We start from the raw sequence: 17,210 nt of genomic DNA, 5'->3' as shown, positions 1-17,210 counted from the left end.
AGCTTTTACCTGGATCTGTGTCAGGTATATAAACTTGAATATCTGATTGAAAAAAAGAGAGCCAAATGATGCAGTAGAAGTGAGTCTGGACTTCTAAATGAGTATTTTATGCTCCAACATACAAGCACACAACACAATCAAGTTCATGAAGCAAAATAATTTTGTCTTAAACAAATTTGCTGTTTCTACCCTCTCATCCTACCTACTCTGTCCCCCTCCCTTACAATCCCCGGTATGTATGTTTCCATAATAGTGATCTGATGTGGCTGGCAGAGTAATTTAAATAATTGGACATTATCTTGAGAAGCAAGCACCTAATTATATCAGAATAAACTGAGGGTTGAATTTTGTTCCATTTGTCATAAACTTTGGCTCATATACAGTATCAGAAACATGGCATAGTTTTCATTATTCACACTAAAGTGGATTAGATTTCAGTGATGATGGAGACACATACTAAAGTAAGGAAATTGATGGTGCTTTTTGGTCAAGACTTTGTGCATCATCACTTCCTTGACAAAGAGGAACAACATGATAATGATTATTCAGTTGTATCAGACCTTTATATAGACAACAAGGCTTTAAGTTTATATCAGTAAACTAGGTTCAAATGGATTGGTATTTACCTGAATAAAGGTAAAAGGTGCAAGCGCCACCTAATCTAATTTACTATACTTCTGCTTGTTGTTGTTAGTGTTATTTGTTTATCCATTAGTTTGTAGCTGATCATTAATCCACCTTGTGCGTGTGTGTTTAAAAAAAAAAATAGTACAGTGCAAGTAGGCTATATTTTGAACCAGCAAGGTCATTGAAGAAAGGCTGTGTCCTTCTCAATCACTGCATACTGGGTCAGGCAAGCTAGAGAAGATCCAGACACATCGTGTTGTAACATCTCCCAGGAGCTGGCCTTGGCCTGCTCTCTGATCCAGAGAAAAGGATGTTAATGAATTTTGGAAGTCACAGTAAACAAGCAAGCTAATTTTGTTTAAGATTAGGATTTGGCATGCTACAGCTACATCTGGGGTCCCTAGCACAGGCGAGGTTACCCAGAAAGCGGTTAATAGGGTTACAAGTGAAAAGAAGAAGAATATTTATTAGCAGATGTTCAGTTGCACATTTATTTTTAGGGATTGGTTCAGTGTCTTTCTCCTGATTAGTTGCTCTTTCTCTCATTTCCTCTCACTCTTATGCAGTTGATTTATTTAAAGGTATGTCAGCACAGGCTGAAATGAAGTACTATGCCTCCTCTTTCTGCTTATTGCTGACCGTTCCAATCATTCATTTTTTAGCTCATTAGCTAACGGGGGATGTGAACAGTGGTCCTCCAGGGGATTGGAATGAGGTTAAGTGATCTACTGCTGACAACTCTGCTCTTGGACTGGCCTTCCTTTGGGAAAATGAAAACTCAACCAGGACAAGCTGTGGATCCCAGAAATGAAATTGTGACATCAGAGAAACAGTTACACTATTTATGTCTTAGTGTCATAATTCCTAGGGTGAGCAGGTACAGTGAAGCCAAAATAGTCTTCCAGGAAAATCCTGAGAACTTTCCATTTTAAATTAAATCACTCACACCAAAGGAGAGAGAGCCTGTATTAGGGGAAATATAGCAGGAGAGGATGTCTGTGAAGCTTTCTGGATTTTTACTCAAAAGAGTAATAATTCTGAAGTTTGAATGCACCGACCCAGGGGAGTGTGGGAAACACACTGCCAGCTCCAGACAATGATCAGCTAATCAAAGATAGTTTCCTATAGGAATACCCAAATGGAATGTCTCACTTGTGCCCCATTTTGCACATTGGTTGTGTTTGGAACCTCACTTGTCATCAGAGGTCAGAAATGAGCTGCTCCACAGTGTGCTAAACATTTAAAGCCTTTTTATTTGTGTTTCATAGAATCATAGAGTATTAGAGTTGGAAGGGACCTCAGGAGGTCATCTAGTCCAACCCCCTGCTCAAAGCAGGACCAATCCCCAACTAAATCATCCCAGCCAGGGCTTTGTCAAGCCTGACCTTAAAAACTTCGAAGGAAGGAGATTCCACCACCTCCCTAGGTAACGCATTCCAGTGTTTCACCACCCTCCTAGTGAAAAAGTTTTTCCTAATAGCCAACCTAAACCTCCCCCACTGCAACTTGAGACCATTACTTCTCCTCGGGGGGAGGGATAGCTCAGTGGTTTGAGCATTGGCCTGCTAAACCCAGGGTTGTGAGTTCAATCCTTGAGGGAGCCATTTAGGGATCGGGGGCAAAAATTGGAGATTGGTCCTGCTTTGAGCAGGGGTTTGGAATAGATGACCTCCTGAGGTCCCTTCCAACCCTGATATTCTATGTTTCTATCATTCTGTCATCTGCTACCACTGAGAACAGTCTAGATCCATCGTCTTTGGAACCCCCTTTCAGGTAGTTGAAAGCAGCTATCAAATCCCCACTTATTCTTCTCTTCCGCAGACTAAACAATCCCAGTTCCCTCAGCCTCTCCTCATAAGTCATGTGTTCCAGTCCCCTAATCATTTTTGTTCCCCTCCGCTGGACGTTTTCCAATTTTTCCACATCCCTCTTGTAGTGTGGGGCCCAAAACTGGACACAGTACTCCAGATGAGGCCTCACCAATGTCCAATAGAGGAGAACGATCATGTCCCTCGATCTGCTGGCAATGCCCCTCCTTATACATCCCAAAATGCCATTGGCCTTCTTGGCAACAAGGGCACACTGATTGCTTGCACTGATTGCTCTTCCCATGGCTTCCTGCTAGAACCCTCAAGTGGAATTTTGGGAATCCTTAACCAGGCCGGTCATTAACATCATGTGGTATTCAGATGAAAGTTTCTGTGGTATTCATCAGGAATGTACTTAAAATAGCTATTGTCTGTCTGGATGTATAACAGGCTGACACTTTCTCTCCAGTATATTCCCCCAATAACTACTGTGTCTAGAATTGTTTTTAAATAGTCTTGAAAACTAGAAACAATTATTGACATTGAAGTATCTTCCATCTGAGGATCTCAAGGTGCTTTACAGACAGTAAGGACAAGATTCTGCCACGCTTACACACCCTGAATTGTATCTTACTCCACAAATAGTCCCACTAATTTCAGGGGGACTACTTAAAGAGCAAGGCTCTACTCAGTCTGAGCGAGGGTGGCAGAATCTGGCCCTAATGTAATTAAAACTCTCAGTACTCATAAGAGATAGGTGAGTATTATGCACATGTTACACATGAGGAGATTGAAGTAAAGTAAAATTAAGTAACCTGCTCAAGGTCACACAGCAAGGCAGTGACATGGCAGAGTCTAATATAGAATGCAGAACCCTGCTTTTGCAAGTAGACACCCATTTCCTGAATATCTTGGATTACCAGTAACTCTAGCCATTGCCCAGCTCTGCAATAGATTTAGTGAAGTTGCACAGAATTCTGATCACAGCATACAGTAAGAGTCAGAGAGAGAGACAGTGGTTTGTGTCACGAGGTTATGTAGCAGTAGAAATCTTTAAGAGAGGGACCGGTTGCCTCCTGCACTTTGCCTTCCCCTGCTAAGCCAACAGGACAGCGAGTGTGGATGGCCTGTTCCCACCCCCACAGACAGACCCTATTAATGGATTACCCATAATAACCTAACAAGTTTGTGGTCTGTCCTCGTTACCCTTTTTGAAACAGTGTGATCATGTGGTCCCAGTTTGGAGCTTAGTGGCTCATTCCCGGTTCCCCCAGGCCATCCAGACATGACAGGATCTCATTGTGTGATAAGCCTTTGCATCACTCTCCAGCAGCTTTTTTTTTTCATATGCGTAAGATACACATTTTTAGAAGAGTTAATGTTTCTCCGTAAAAACCGCTTTTGGAGCGTATGTAAATGCTTTGGAGGAAAAATAGATAAACTGTTAAAAAATAGTGTAAACATAAAATACATTCTCATGAATTTTGTAAAACTTTGGGACCTAAGGCTCTGAAAACTTCCAGCTGATCCTGGCACTTTTAGTTGCTGCTTCTGTACACACTGAGGTATCAGCTCTCATGGGTCTGACTGAAGTTATGCTCATCTTTAATAAAAACAAAACAAAAATCCTTTTTCTCATAGCTGGATTGTGAGTAGAATAGAAGGTTTGTTTAAAATAGCTTGTTTCTCTGAACAGAGAGCAATTTCTGTTCAAGTCACGATTCCCACAACTGATGCCACAGCTGGGATTGGAACCGTGAACACCTGTTGCAGAAACAAGTGCAGGTTGCTGTTGCTGACAGTCCCCAGTGCCCTTTAAATTTAAGTCCTTAAGTTTAAGATTTTAAAGCTTTGTTGTGGAGCAGATGGGTAGAAGCAGCTCTGGAAAAAAATTGGATGTATGATTTTAAGAGGTATAAATTGACTGTCCCCTGACTTAGGCAGTGGTCCCACAATAACACTGTGAAATGCACTTAATCTGGGAGTCCTGCCCATTTTATAAGAGTAAATGATATATTTATAAAATATTTTGTACATTACACACATTTATTTTTAACAAACATTAAAACATTTTAAATGAGACTTACCAAATACTGTACCTGCTTGCTCCATTGACTTGGAGATGTACAAGATCTGGATAAATAATAGTTTTACAACCATCTATGGTTATTTTTTAAGAGTGCATAGAATACCAAAATGGCATCATGTGACACAACTCCACAGAATTCATGACATTTTAGGCAGCTGGAGCTATGCTATTCCATCCTTCTCACAGCATTGGTACTTGTTGGATTTGATTTTATTTGTACACAACAGCACAAGATAAGTGGAGTATTAATCTTCCCTCTCAATGTATGTTTGTGTCACAAGGTTAACAGTATTCAGAAGTTTTCTCTCGTGGTGAATGTTTTAAGTACTCCTTTTCTTTTTTTTAAAAGAGAATGTACTTTCAAGCATCAGCATCACAGGCTATTTTTCAGCCCCCAAGATGGTTTCAGTATTATTCAGAGTGTGGTGGTCGTTTGAAGGATTGTCCAAGCCATAATTTTTGAAATAAATTGAAAAATTTATACTTTTTTATGGGGAAAAATGACTGTACATTGAATAATTATAGGTTGACTTGTCATTTGTGTAGAAAAGTGCATGCTTTGGAAAGCTTTGCATGAAAGCATCCAGAGGGGTCAATGTAAGGTCACTCCACATGTACCAGGAAGTGATGCAAAACTAATCCAGATTTGCTGTTAGAACTATCTGTTTACATAAGTATTTAAAAACAGATTAGGGCTAACCTGACACTAGATTACTGGGAGTAGTGTAAACACTGCTGAAAGGTGTAAACAGAGCTTTCCTTTCTGTACTTGAGAGGGAAAAAATGTCATCAGTAAGTAGTTTTCCTACTAGGTGCTATATATGGTTTTCACAGGATAGACAGATTACCATGTAGATACCTGAAGTATTAGGCAAAGGGCACCTGTCAATGGGAATTTGCCTGTGACCACATCCCCCAAAGAACATCAGTGTGTCTTGAAAAGTTTTTAACAGAAATTGGAGTTACTTGTAAAATGTGGCATTATCCTACAATACAACTGTATCTAGGAAGCTTTTGGTGCTTACTTGGTACAGTGAGAGGAAATGATGCTTTAAAGTACTGAGATTTTCCTTAAAAAACAAAAACCTCCTGAACCTCTGTCCCATTGTGAAACAAACTGGGATGCTGTTGTTCAGTGGCCAAATCTTACAGAATGAAAAAGCAAGGCAGTATCTTTCATTAATTTCCCTTTTCTTTCTTTAATTCAAGCAGGAGTCAGTTTGTTCGTGGGAGTGAACTTTGAGGAATTTAGTGCTGCCACTGGCTACATCTAGGCCCACTGCAGGCAAATTCTGTGCACACTTCCCTGTGTAGCTTTACCAGCACATCTCAATCCTGACCTGGAGCTCCGCTTGGCTGCTCCAGTCTTGGGCCTCTCTTGAGTAGAGATGGCCGGTTTTGCTGACCTATGCCAAACTTCATGGCACCAAAGTTGTTCCACTTGTGGCCCAAGGCATGCTTGAGCCTCTGTTTCTGGAGGTGAAAGGCTGGTCCATGAACCCAATACGTAATGTAGCTCTCCGGCCAGGTACAACCAGGTGAGAAATGTGTAGGTGTCATAAATTTTGTCGCAAGTATAAGGCATAAACGAAATGTTTCAGAAAGAAGCTTTTTTGCTGACATTTACAAGAAGAAAATGTTTTCTTGCTAATTAGCCTCTCTGTATGGCAGTGGTTTTTTTGGATTGTTTGTCTCCAAAGGTGAATATATAACATCACACAAAGGCAATGGAACCAGTTTTTGAATGGCATGTTTCTTTTTGCTTCTCTAGGGAAGAAAAAGAGCGCTGGATACGTGCTAAATATGAACAGAAGCTCTTCCTTGCACCGCTGCAGTGCCTGGAACTTTCGTTAGGCCAGCATCTGCTACAAGCTACAGCTGATGAGGACTTGCGGACTGTCATCCTGCTCCTGGCCCATGGAACCCGGGAAGAAGTGAATGAGACCTGCGGAGATGGGGATGGGCGCACAGCCCTTCACTTGGCATGTCGGAAAGGAAATGTAGTGTTAGTTCAGCTCTTAATTTGGGTAAGTAGCTGCCTTGTGGTGTTGGGTATGCAGTGCTGAGTTATGTTTCACTCGCCCCTGTTGTCTAGCAAACATTATTTCAATATGGCCTTTCAAAATCCTGCTATGGGAATATTCCAGTGGGGTGCTCAGGGTATCTCCCTCTTTTCCTTAGTCTAAATGTTCCTATTCCTTTCAAATGATGACACTTAAGCCTTCTTGGAGATCACTTGCAAAATGTGTCTTTTTCCACATCTGTTTAAATGTGGTAAAAACTGGAGTGAGGCACGGGAGATGGGGAGAGGGATAGGTGCACACACTGTGGAAAATCCACATAAAATGGAATGGTGAGAGATCATTTGCATGACTGGCAGCAGGTGAGGCTCTTCCAGTAGAAAGCTGTATGTGCATGAAGCATGTTTGTCATGTTTAGATTTACAAACCCTTCAAATAAGGAGCGTCTATCTTTGAGAATTTCTCTCCATCCGTCGCACCCCTCCCCTTAAACTCAGCTCTAGCTGTGCTGTTTTCTTTCACTCCATTTTAACGCTGTGTTAGCAGCAGGGTCTCAAATGACATTTGTTTTTTTCCACAGTATGGCGTGGATGTTATGGCCCGTGATGCCCATGGGAACACGGCTTTAGCCTATGCCAGGCAAGCCACAGGCCAGGAATGCATTGATGTTCTCCTGCAGTATGGCTGCCCTGATGAGCGCTTTGTCCTGATGGCTACTCCCAATTTGTCCAGGAAGAACAATAACAGGAACAACAGCAGTGGAAGAATGCCCACCATCATCTGAGGAACGTGCTCATTTCTTCACTGACCTGAGTAACATCCGCAGCCTCATACTGCTCCATTTTCTTCACAGCTCTGACCTGTGAGTCTTATACCTCCGCATCTCCCCTTTCCCCTCAATCTCTGTCCTCTTCAGAAAAATCACATCTGGACAGTGTGAAGTGACCAGAGGAGAAAAGGGGGCTGCAGAAACCATTTATTTTAATAAAAGGTCTTGAATAAGGAAAACTGAAAAAGAGAGGGTTTGTGAGAGAGCGTGGTTGTGAGGTCTCTAATTATAGCACGACATGGGACCATTTTACTAGTTGTCTTTAGACAGAGGCTTTAGAAGTGTTGAAAGAGAGGTTGGAGGGAGAAGAAAGGAGGAGGAAGAGGAGAAGAAAGAAGAAATGGTAACTTTCCTTAACTGACAGTTAAGCATATCAGTACATTTCACCTCTACCAAACGGAACACTTGGATTTCATTCTCTTCTCCGAAGAGCTTGACGGCATAAATCAGAAGCAAGCACAGAGTTTGTCAGGTTTGAAGTTCCTATGATGGTATGTGTCAAATCAGTTGTAGCTAATCTGTCCAGGGAGAATACTGGCTTCATTACACTTGTATAGTTGAGTTCTTCCAGCATTACTGCTGTTTAATAGAACATGATTAGTCATCACGGAGAAAAAAGCATATTAGCTGAGGAGGTAGTTACATGGCACGCTTCGGTGATTGCTTGGATGTGATTGCAATATTCTTAGAAGCATCATATTATCTCAGACATGTTCTTTCAAGCCCTTGGAGCCCTCCTTTCTAAATTCACTGTCATAATTTAGTATCTGTTTAATTTTTCAGTCCAAAGAGAGGAAATCGGTTGCTGAGTGTTATTTGACTGCAGTCTCCTTGGTGTAAAAACAAAATGGAAAAAATAAATAAGAATAACTATGAAACACAAAAAGAAATAATGAATACTGCTAAGGAAAAACATTTCAAGTACATTTAGTAAAATAAATAAATGCATTAAAGGCTACTATTTTTTTCAGTCACAAGAAATATGTTATGTCATTTTGCCAAGTAAGTGTGTTGAGTTTTTTGGTCACTCTTGTGATGCATTACCTAAATTATACAGATTTTGTATTGTGTCTTTAGATTATATGTATGTAAAATCTATTTGAATAAACAAGTTCATAAATATGCATTGATTTTTGTACAGACAAATGACACTTCTGTTAATTTATAAAGTATAATGGATGTGAACGAAATAATGTGCAAGTAGTTAGGATCTGAGGTTTACAGATAATTGCACATTGAAAATATTCCCAGCAGTGAACTGTATTTCCATTTGTTTGATGCAAACCTTTGAAGAACATATCGGAATGAGAGGATGGCATATTTGGCTTACCAAAAAAAGGTGTACAGTATCTATTAGGAAGAAAAGGAGGATGTCTCTCAGTAGCGTAAACATATTTTACATTAGAAGCTGTGATGCTTTCACAGACCAAGACACAGCCTGGGGGTGGGAGGAGAGATCAGATTTGTCTAATAGCTAAACTTAATGTCATTCTCTGAGATGGGCATGGCCTGGCTCCTTTGACTCTCAACTTGGCTGCTTTATGGAGCAACAATGATTTGTGGAAGGAGTTTGGACAGTTCATCCATCTACCAGTTTTAATACTTGATTCAATATTTTGATAGCACTAGACTGATGCTGGTTTCTGAAGTCTTCTAAAAACTGAAATTGTGGCACAGAGAAGTAGATTGCAAGGTTTCTGGCAAAAAGAGAAGTGATTTTTAAGTAGCATATGGTAATATGAAGGTGGGAGAAGGGTGTATTTCAGAGAAAGTTGAAATCTGATCTGAATCATGTGGCAGAGGAACAAGTGTATGAAGTTGGTCAGGTGTACACAGCACACTAATTTGCTCATCTGCCTGATCTTCCTGTATTTCATGAGTTTCTGCACTTCCTGGGGCTCTGTATGTCTGTTCAGGTCAGAATGGGAAAAGAAAATAATAAAATGTATGTGGACAAAATGGGAGGGGGGGATGTAATATCCCATGGGTGTCCAAAAGAGGCAGGTTTGGCCCAAAAGCCATAGTGATCAGGTGAGAGAAGCCCCAAGGGCTCAAGCAGGTGGACATTGATGGGCTTTCCTGGTCCTTTAGAATTCTGCTTTTATGCTTTGTTGCAATAGGGGCATTTAAAGGTGAATGGAAAAAGCTTTTAGTGTTCATTTTACCAGCCTAAGCTGGCAGCATCATGGGTGCACATGTGCATTCAAAATGATAAAGCTGTTTTTTGTTTTTTTTAAAGTAGTTTGCATAATGGTGCCTTCTTTACTCACAATCTGCCGTCTGGACTTAGATATTGACAGTTGTCTTCCTCCAACCTTGGATGACTTCGCTAACATCTACAACCGAACATGAAACTGCACACTCAGCATTCTGCTGCTGGGTATTGATGATTTTACCATCTGTGGCAGGGGACTCAGTAACCTGATCTCAAGTCTCTTGGCAGGCCGGTGAAGTAGGAATTGAGAGTCTAATTTCCAAAAGTGCTAACCAGCCCGCCTCCGTTTAAAATACTTTGTTTTAAAACAAGTTGCCATTTTTAAGCCTACAACACAAATGCTTTTTCAAAGCTGGTATTCTTCTAGGTTTAAAATGCTTTTCCATTCACCTTTCAATTATCTCTTTAAACCAGTCTTCCTAGCATGAAACACACAAGGGCATTGAGAAATAAGGGGAACCGGGCTAAATTGTAACAGGTTTCTGACATTGTGGAGGTCCATCATATCCTTCTGTGGTAAAGGAGGACATTCAGAAATTGTAGCAAAGGAATCTTTAGAAAAGGAAACTCTACTGTATCATAGGAAGGATGGTTTATTCAGACAAACAGAATATTAACACACTACTTTAGATAAAGCAGTAACACAGTTGTGTTTAAATTAGCAGATCTTTTTCATAGACATATTAGTAAGGGATGATAATAGCAATGTAGACCAGTGCTTTTGTAGAATATGAGATAGCTCACCTCTTTCTAGTGGCATATCCCAAAAGTCAAGGGATGTCTGCAGGGAAGATATACAGCCCATCCACTTGGTGGCATTCTCTGTGAAAGACTGGGAAGGCCACCCATACATTGTCCCTGGAGACAATGTAATGCTTACTAGATGTGGAAGGCTTGTCATTGCTTTGATAGATGTGGTTTAGGCCCTGACAAACCTATGTTTTTTGTGCTATCTAATATGCATACCTGTAACCAATCCCCCCTCGCCTCCCATGAGATGTGAGCAGTAGCAGAGGTGTTACTGAGGCACAAGCTACCATATGTGAGCAGATTCAGGTATATTTGTCTCCCACGAAGTTTGCATCCTCAGGTACATATTCAAGGAAGGTTGGTCAGAAATGGCTGGAAAGGCGTAAGGCATTGCTTGGGCCTTTCGTCTCTAGGACTCACCGTGAGAGGCAATGTGACAAGATCAGGCCAGTGTGAATACCATCCCCTGCTTGTTGCTAGCTCTCTGTCTTGTACAGTGTAATTAATATGCACTGTACTTAAAGAAACAATAAAAATCTTCTTACCTGGTGTTCCAGTCTCTCTCCTAAGTTTAAAGCTAAGAAAAGTCTCATGTTTTCCCTTGTAAGATAGACGCCATTTTACTTCCTTCACACACTAGGGTACAAGGTGCCCAGAGCTGATGTTTAACAAATATTAGCAACTGTTAGTCATCTCCCAGATATCCAGCAGACCTAGTCTGACTTGGATTGGCATTAGAAACTGAGATTTGTTGACACTACGCGCTTATAGGTGATGTGGTAGCATTTTGCAGAGGGTGATCCTGACCCCACCAAGACATTGAAACACAAAGGAATACAGTAAGACTTCTAGACTCCACGGTAATTTTTTTTACACTGATTCTGCTCTTTTAACCTGTCCACTTCAGTTCCTCACTTTTGCTTTTAGCCCCTCTTCTTGCGATTCTGGAACCCACTTGCCAGAATGTTTACGCCTTTTGAGCGTGTTAGGAGCAACTTAAAAACCAATTGAAGGCCAGGCAATAAGAAATCCCAACAGAAACATGCTGGGGAGCTAAATCTTCTCAACTAAATATTTATCAAATAATGGAGATCCATAATGTCACCCATTCAACCCTTTTCCTGCTCCCATTATCTTCTTTCCTATCTCCTCTGCAGTTTATCCACAAATAATAAGACACTAAAATCAAAGCCATCTTTGCTATTAGCATTGGCATTTCATTTCTATTTATTTGAATCCAATTGCTGTTGAACCATAGAGATGAGCCTGATGTGCAACACTGGGGTCTTGATGTTCCCAGAGTTTGGAAGGCTGTGTTTCATCTTGTAGACAGAGGGGCCAGATCCAAACTTCTGGAAAGTTTTAGGATTTTCCAGATCAAAGGGTTTGGTCAGGGATCCTCTCTGTTTAATAGATTTCAGTTTTATTGCTAAATGGGGGCAGAAGAATAAATGTGTCTTGAAAGTGTTGGTGCATTCTGGTTCACATGCCATATAGAAAGCTGTTTAACTATTCATTGGGAAAGGGAGAAGATTTTTAGGCATTGCTACTTAGGTACAGTGTATAACTGCTGTGTAAATATTAATACTGTTTATTTTGCATCTCTTTCCCCCACCTCCTTCAATTATACTTTGTAGGGAGCAAAGAGCTTCCCCTTCACTTGATATGAGATTTGCTCATGGGAAGGGGAAGTTGAGTAAAATAGGAAAGAAGCTGGAGAGAGAATACATAATGTTAAATACACTCCCCTAACAATTGTATCTAGCACTACAATGTACCATTATTCATGGGGTCTGCACTGAGGGTCCAATTTGTTGCTATTTTCATCTTTTATATTTGTAAGGTGATCAATGAAGTAATGTGTGGGTTTAATAAAGTAGCAGTAGCTAAGACAAGCACAGATTTCACAAAAGATTTCTAAATAAGTGGATTCCTTCACTACTGTCTCGGGGAGCCATGTTTGCACCCCAAGAGGGAACAGGTGTTCATTCAAGCTATTGCTTCTCTACTTTAAGAATGCAAATGTAGGGGGACCAAATTTGGGGCAGTTTAGTCCTTGCTTGGGAAAATGCTGATGATTCCCTTGTTCATGTTTTATATTAAAGCACCTTTATTTTCTCACAGTGAGCTGCTTTTGTCATTGGTGTGGGGGATCTCTGACCTTTGCTTCATTAGTCTCGGACCCCTGATTTATTTTAACTTCTCTTCTTCCATTTTTGTAGATTTGTCATTTAGAAAGGCAATCTTTGGCATTTTATCTGTTTGCTCCATGTAAAAGCACTCCAGGTCACAATGCTTTTTGATGAAAGAATAAAATAACACTAATAAATCTCAAGTTTGAAATTGTGTTTTTCAGATCAGGGTTTACCTCTTGCATATTGAACTACAAGAAGAAGAGTGGTTCAGTAGTTTTAGTTTGAAAGGGCTCTCCCATTTGGAAAAGATACAGATTACAGAGCCAATTATACAAGCCGTTGATGTCATGTGACCATGTCCGGTTTGGTTGTCATGAGCCAAGTTTATTTTAGGCCACTGGTGCTCCCATCTCATGGTGCCAAGCTTCATTTGACTGAGTCCACATCACATATTTTAAGCAGAGGAGATAAGGGGGTTTCAGCAGCAATTAGTCATTTTGGGTGCGTCCATTGGGAATTTCAGAGGGCTGGGTACCCAACACACCCTGAAAATAGGGCCCTCAGACTGGGCCCCCAAAATCGCTAGTCGCTTTTTTGGAAATCGTGGCTTTTGCTGTTTTGTTTCATGTGACAGCAATATGTGGGTGAATTCATTCCCTATACTTGTCCTCTGAGCATTTTAGGGACTTTTGTTTAATGGGCAGATAAAAATAAACATCCTTCAATGTTTTAACATGGTTAGCTTTCTTATTTACATCTAACGTTTCCAGCACATCCACTTGACAAAGGTGAGATTCACTGACTCTCAAAAGTTTCTCGTCTTCTCTCTTGGCCACCAACCGCTGGGTGTTTGTATTGAACGCCCACTGCTCAAAGTTCTAACAGCTGAGGTTTTGCCAGTGCTCCAGAGCTAGTCACTTTCAATGTAGTATGAATGTTAGATTAAAACGTGAGGGAGAAAGTGGTGTGGGGTGTTATAAAGGTTTTATTGGCATGAGTTTGGAATGACCGTATCATTGACCAGCAGTGATAACACCATCAGGTACTTTATGTGGCCACATATTTTACAGAAAAACTGATCAATGATTTCTGGTTTCAGCAAATATCAATGGTACAATTTTTCTTGTATCTTTCCACCTTTAAAGCTAAGTTGTCTAAGTCAAGGTGGAGGATGGGAAAAAGGAATACATTTTAGAAACCTCTTGAAATTATCTAAAACTTTTTATAAGTCATAATATTGCAGCTTTAGTCTGAAATTTCGTGTCTTGTCACAGCTATAAACAGATGCTCTATCTGATTAGAAAATTGGGTCAGTCCTTGCTCCTCTCCAGTAGCATTTAATCTTTTCCTAGTCCTGATGGACCACAAGATATGGGACCTTAAACCTGCCACTGGTGGAGGACTTAACATTGCCCAACCTGTGGATAAGGCCAGTGTAATTCTCAAAGCTAATTCCACAGTTAAGGTGGGGGGAATGTGCAGCAGGTTAATTGTGGGGTTTTTTTCTTATACAAATGTAATGGTGGTTGTTTGGCAAGCAGCTCAGTGATTTGGAATCTTAGAATGAGACCCAGTAGAGTTAGATTATTACTGGGCAGAGTGCAGGAGAAACTGGCAAAGTTACAAGATTTAGGCAATGGATGGATACTACTAAATGTACGAAACAAAAATATTTTGCAGTCTGTGTATGCATATGTTAATATATATATATGCTATATATAACACATGCGATATAATTTTATATATAGTGTGTGTACATATATTTACATATATGCAAATCTAAAGTGAGTGCCAGGGTTTCAGTTAGGTGTGCATAACTGTGCACATTTTTACATACCTAATTTATGTGCATGAATATGTGCATGCATGAAGCAGGTGTCTGCAAGCATAAATGAGGCATGCACAGAACTGTGGCTGCCCAGTCAACAGTAGACACTGTGTATGTGGATATAATTAGGCAGAAAGAGACATGGACAGTGGTACTTTTGGGTGCCCATTGAACATAGGGGCTCTTAGTTCAGAGGCAGACAACTGGTTGTGAGCATCGATTCAGCTCATTCAGAAAACTCCTTCAAACTATAGGTGCACGCAGTGTCTTTATCAAAAAACCCCAAACTCACCACTCGTCGCGGGGTATGCCAACTCTACCGTGATTTAAAATGGCATAGTCAGCCCACAGGGTTAACCACTGTGGTCTAGGCAAGCCATAGTGGTGTGTTTCTATTCTATGAAAGATGAGCAAAATTCTAGGGTGGGAAAAAGATGCAAAAGTTGAGAGCGGGCTCACCAGTCAGAAGCCGATTTCGATATATATAATTATGGGGAAAGTGCTGAGAACTTCAGCTGACCGGCTGAATTGAACTCTGAGAATGACAGTCTGACCTTCTGCAGCTGTTTTAAATTAATGCCATTTGACGTGTTACTGCGACTTACATAATGTGTATGTATATAGGATAGTTCAGGAATTCACTCTGAGGAAGATGTTTAAAAGAGCTCTCTCCAAGTTGATAGTTTCCTTAGACCTCTCCCTGCCCTTCCCTTCACATGTTTGTTAGCTAAATTGTGGCAGTATATTAGTTTCTGAAGAGATTGTAAGCATTGACTCTAGGGTATGTTAAGGCACTGCATAATAGTGGGCAGTGCATAAATATTAGATCATGATTCACACCATTGCTTTCAGTGACCATTTCAGTTTATAATCGTGGTAGGGGAAATAAGTTAAAGAGAGCTCAAACCTGATAAGGTAAAGATGCCAGTTCTCTGCAGTGAAGGGAGGTATGTTGGAAAACACAGCTGTGGGGGTGTAATATTTTTTTACATTTTTTCCCCTTCTTATACCTAAAAATCCTCTAGGATGGGATAATTCTTCTTCAAAATGACTGATGTATTCCAGGCTTGAATTGGATTCAAGATGCACATTGCAGGTCTGCACTGCGTCCATTGGGGTCATTTTGCCAATCCACAGATAAAGTCTGACTGAAGTGTCTCTAAAGCACAGCCCTCTCCTCTGTGGAAATACAAGGATTCCTGAGCCACAGAATGAGGGATACAAATTGGTCCAACCAACTTTATTTTTTTTAGGCTAAAGAAAACTTCAAGATAGTTTTTAATTGTTACACAGTTTGTACAGACTGCACAAAGTGAGAGGGAATATGTGGACTGATGGTCTTTTTAAACACTTGTTAGGGAGTTGTGCTGTTTAGAAAAGATTTGATAGCTCTTCGTAGTTTCTCACTTCGTCTCTCCTAGATTTAATGTTTGCTCTGAGCCCAGTCCTGCAGCCTTTACTGTGGCAATCCTTCCGTTGGCTCCAGTGGGATTTAAGCACAACCTTAGGTACTTTGCTGAATCAGAGCCTGAGTAAGGGCTGCAGAATCAGGCTGTAAATCACAAAGGGCTAAATTCTGGACTCATTGAAGTCAAGGGGAGTTTTGCCCCTGAGATCAGAATTTAGCACTCAAGCCAGCCAGCATGGCTTATAAGATTCCCATTGTTTTGGAAGACCCATTGACCACCAGTTTGTGGTGGTTAAATATTTGTGTTTTATACCCTGCCTGAATGCAAACCTTAGATTTTTAAACTGTTTTACTGTTCTGTCCCATTCAGCCATCAAACCCTTTAGTTTCCCTGCATTGTCACATTGGCATGTTTCTTAAAGTGGGGTTTGGGGGAGGGGGGAAGGGAGCAGGTGAATGGTGATGCCCGAGAAATGTTTCTTGGGTAGAGGCAGGAAATGCCTAGCACACAGCAGACTTTATAGTGTGTTTTTTCTGTTTCTGTAAATAGTCATGTATAAATGACAGAGCAGTGTGGAAATTATTAAAAGAAAAAAAAAGTCTCTTCTGTTGTTGTTTTTATATTACCTCATTCAGCAAGTTTGTTTTACAATGACGCAATGATGCTTTATTTATATTGTTTGTACTGTAATTAAAACAATTGACAGACATTTCACTTTGCTTGTTGTTTAATATGATCTTGTTTTGATTAAATATGCTGGTTTGTATTATGTTTCCCCTCAACCCTTGCTCCACCTTGAGATTTTTGTGTCAGCTGTACAGTATTCTGAGTTTTTAAGAAAAATGTAAAGTAATGCAGAGAGGGACTGCCATACTGTATAGGTCTCTTTCTAATAAAGACGACAAAACATATCTGTCATGGCTTTGGTTCTTTGCCTTAGTCTTCACCACAGAGCATGTTGGGAGATAACTACTCAGAACACCTGTCAGGCATGGTCCAAATATATTCAATCCTCTCTCCGCACCAGGAGCTGGAGAAGATGGCCTCTTGAGGGCCCTTCCAGCCCTACATATCAAGATTCTACTTTTTCCTGTTATGAATGATAGGAGATGCTTTGATTTTATTAGATTTCTTTGGAAGGGTCAGCTAAAGTAGCACATAAAGGGACCACTGGTCGACATAATTTATGTTTAAAGTCCTTTGACAAGGTTCCTCACAAAGGCTATTGAAGAAGCTAAGTAGGCATGGGGTGAAAGGCATGGCTCAAAAACTATCTAAGCGTAGTAAGTGGTGCGTTTTCATCATGACAAAAGTTAAAAGCAGAATACCACAATGTTCCTTACTGGGACCAGTCTGTTTGTTTTTATTAATGCTCTGCAAAGCAGGCGGGCAGTGAGGCAGCAAAACTTGCAGATGACACAAAATTATTTGATTAGTCAAGTCAACGGATGACTGTGAGGACCTAATCGAACTAGGTGGATGGGGCAACACCATAGCAG

At 40.5% G+C, this 17,210-nt stretch overlaps 1 protein-coding gene across 14 annotated transcripts in view; it reads left to right on the top strand.

Annotated features, from left to right (window-relative positions):
• The window catches only part of AGAP1 (ArfGAP with GTPase domain, ankyrin repeat and PH domain 1), a 684,170-nt gene extending 667,548 nt beyond the window's left edge, over positions 1-16,622 (top strand). For all 14 annotated transcript variants that reach the window (XM_043525622.1, XM_037912087.2, XM_037912086.2 and 11 more), the window contains 2 exons: positions 6,296-6,551; positions 7,126-16,622. In XM_043525622.1, the coding sequence (XP_043381557.1) occupies positions 6,296-6,551; positions 7,126-7,329 (460 nt within the window). In that variant the 3' untranslated portion in view covers positions 7,330-16,622. The remainder of the gene's footprint in view (positions 1-6,295; positions 6,552-7,125) is intronic.
• The last annotated feature ends 588 nt before the right edge of the window (positions 16,623-17,210 follow it).

Source organism: Chelonia mydas, chromosome 11 (assembly GCF_015237465.2).
Source record: "Chelonia mydas isolate rCheMyd1 chromosome 11, rCheMyd1.pri.v2, whole genome shotgun sequence".
NCBI lineage: Eukaryota > Metazoa > Chordata > Testudines > Cheloniidae > Chelonia > Chelonia mydas.
The sequence above is the reverse complement of the archived record's forward strand: the minus strand, read 5'-3'. Positions and strand labels throughout refer to the sequence as shown.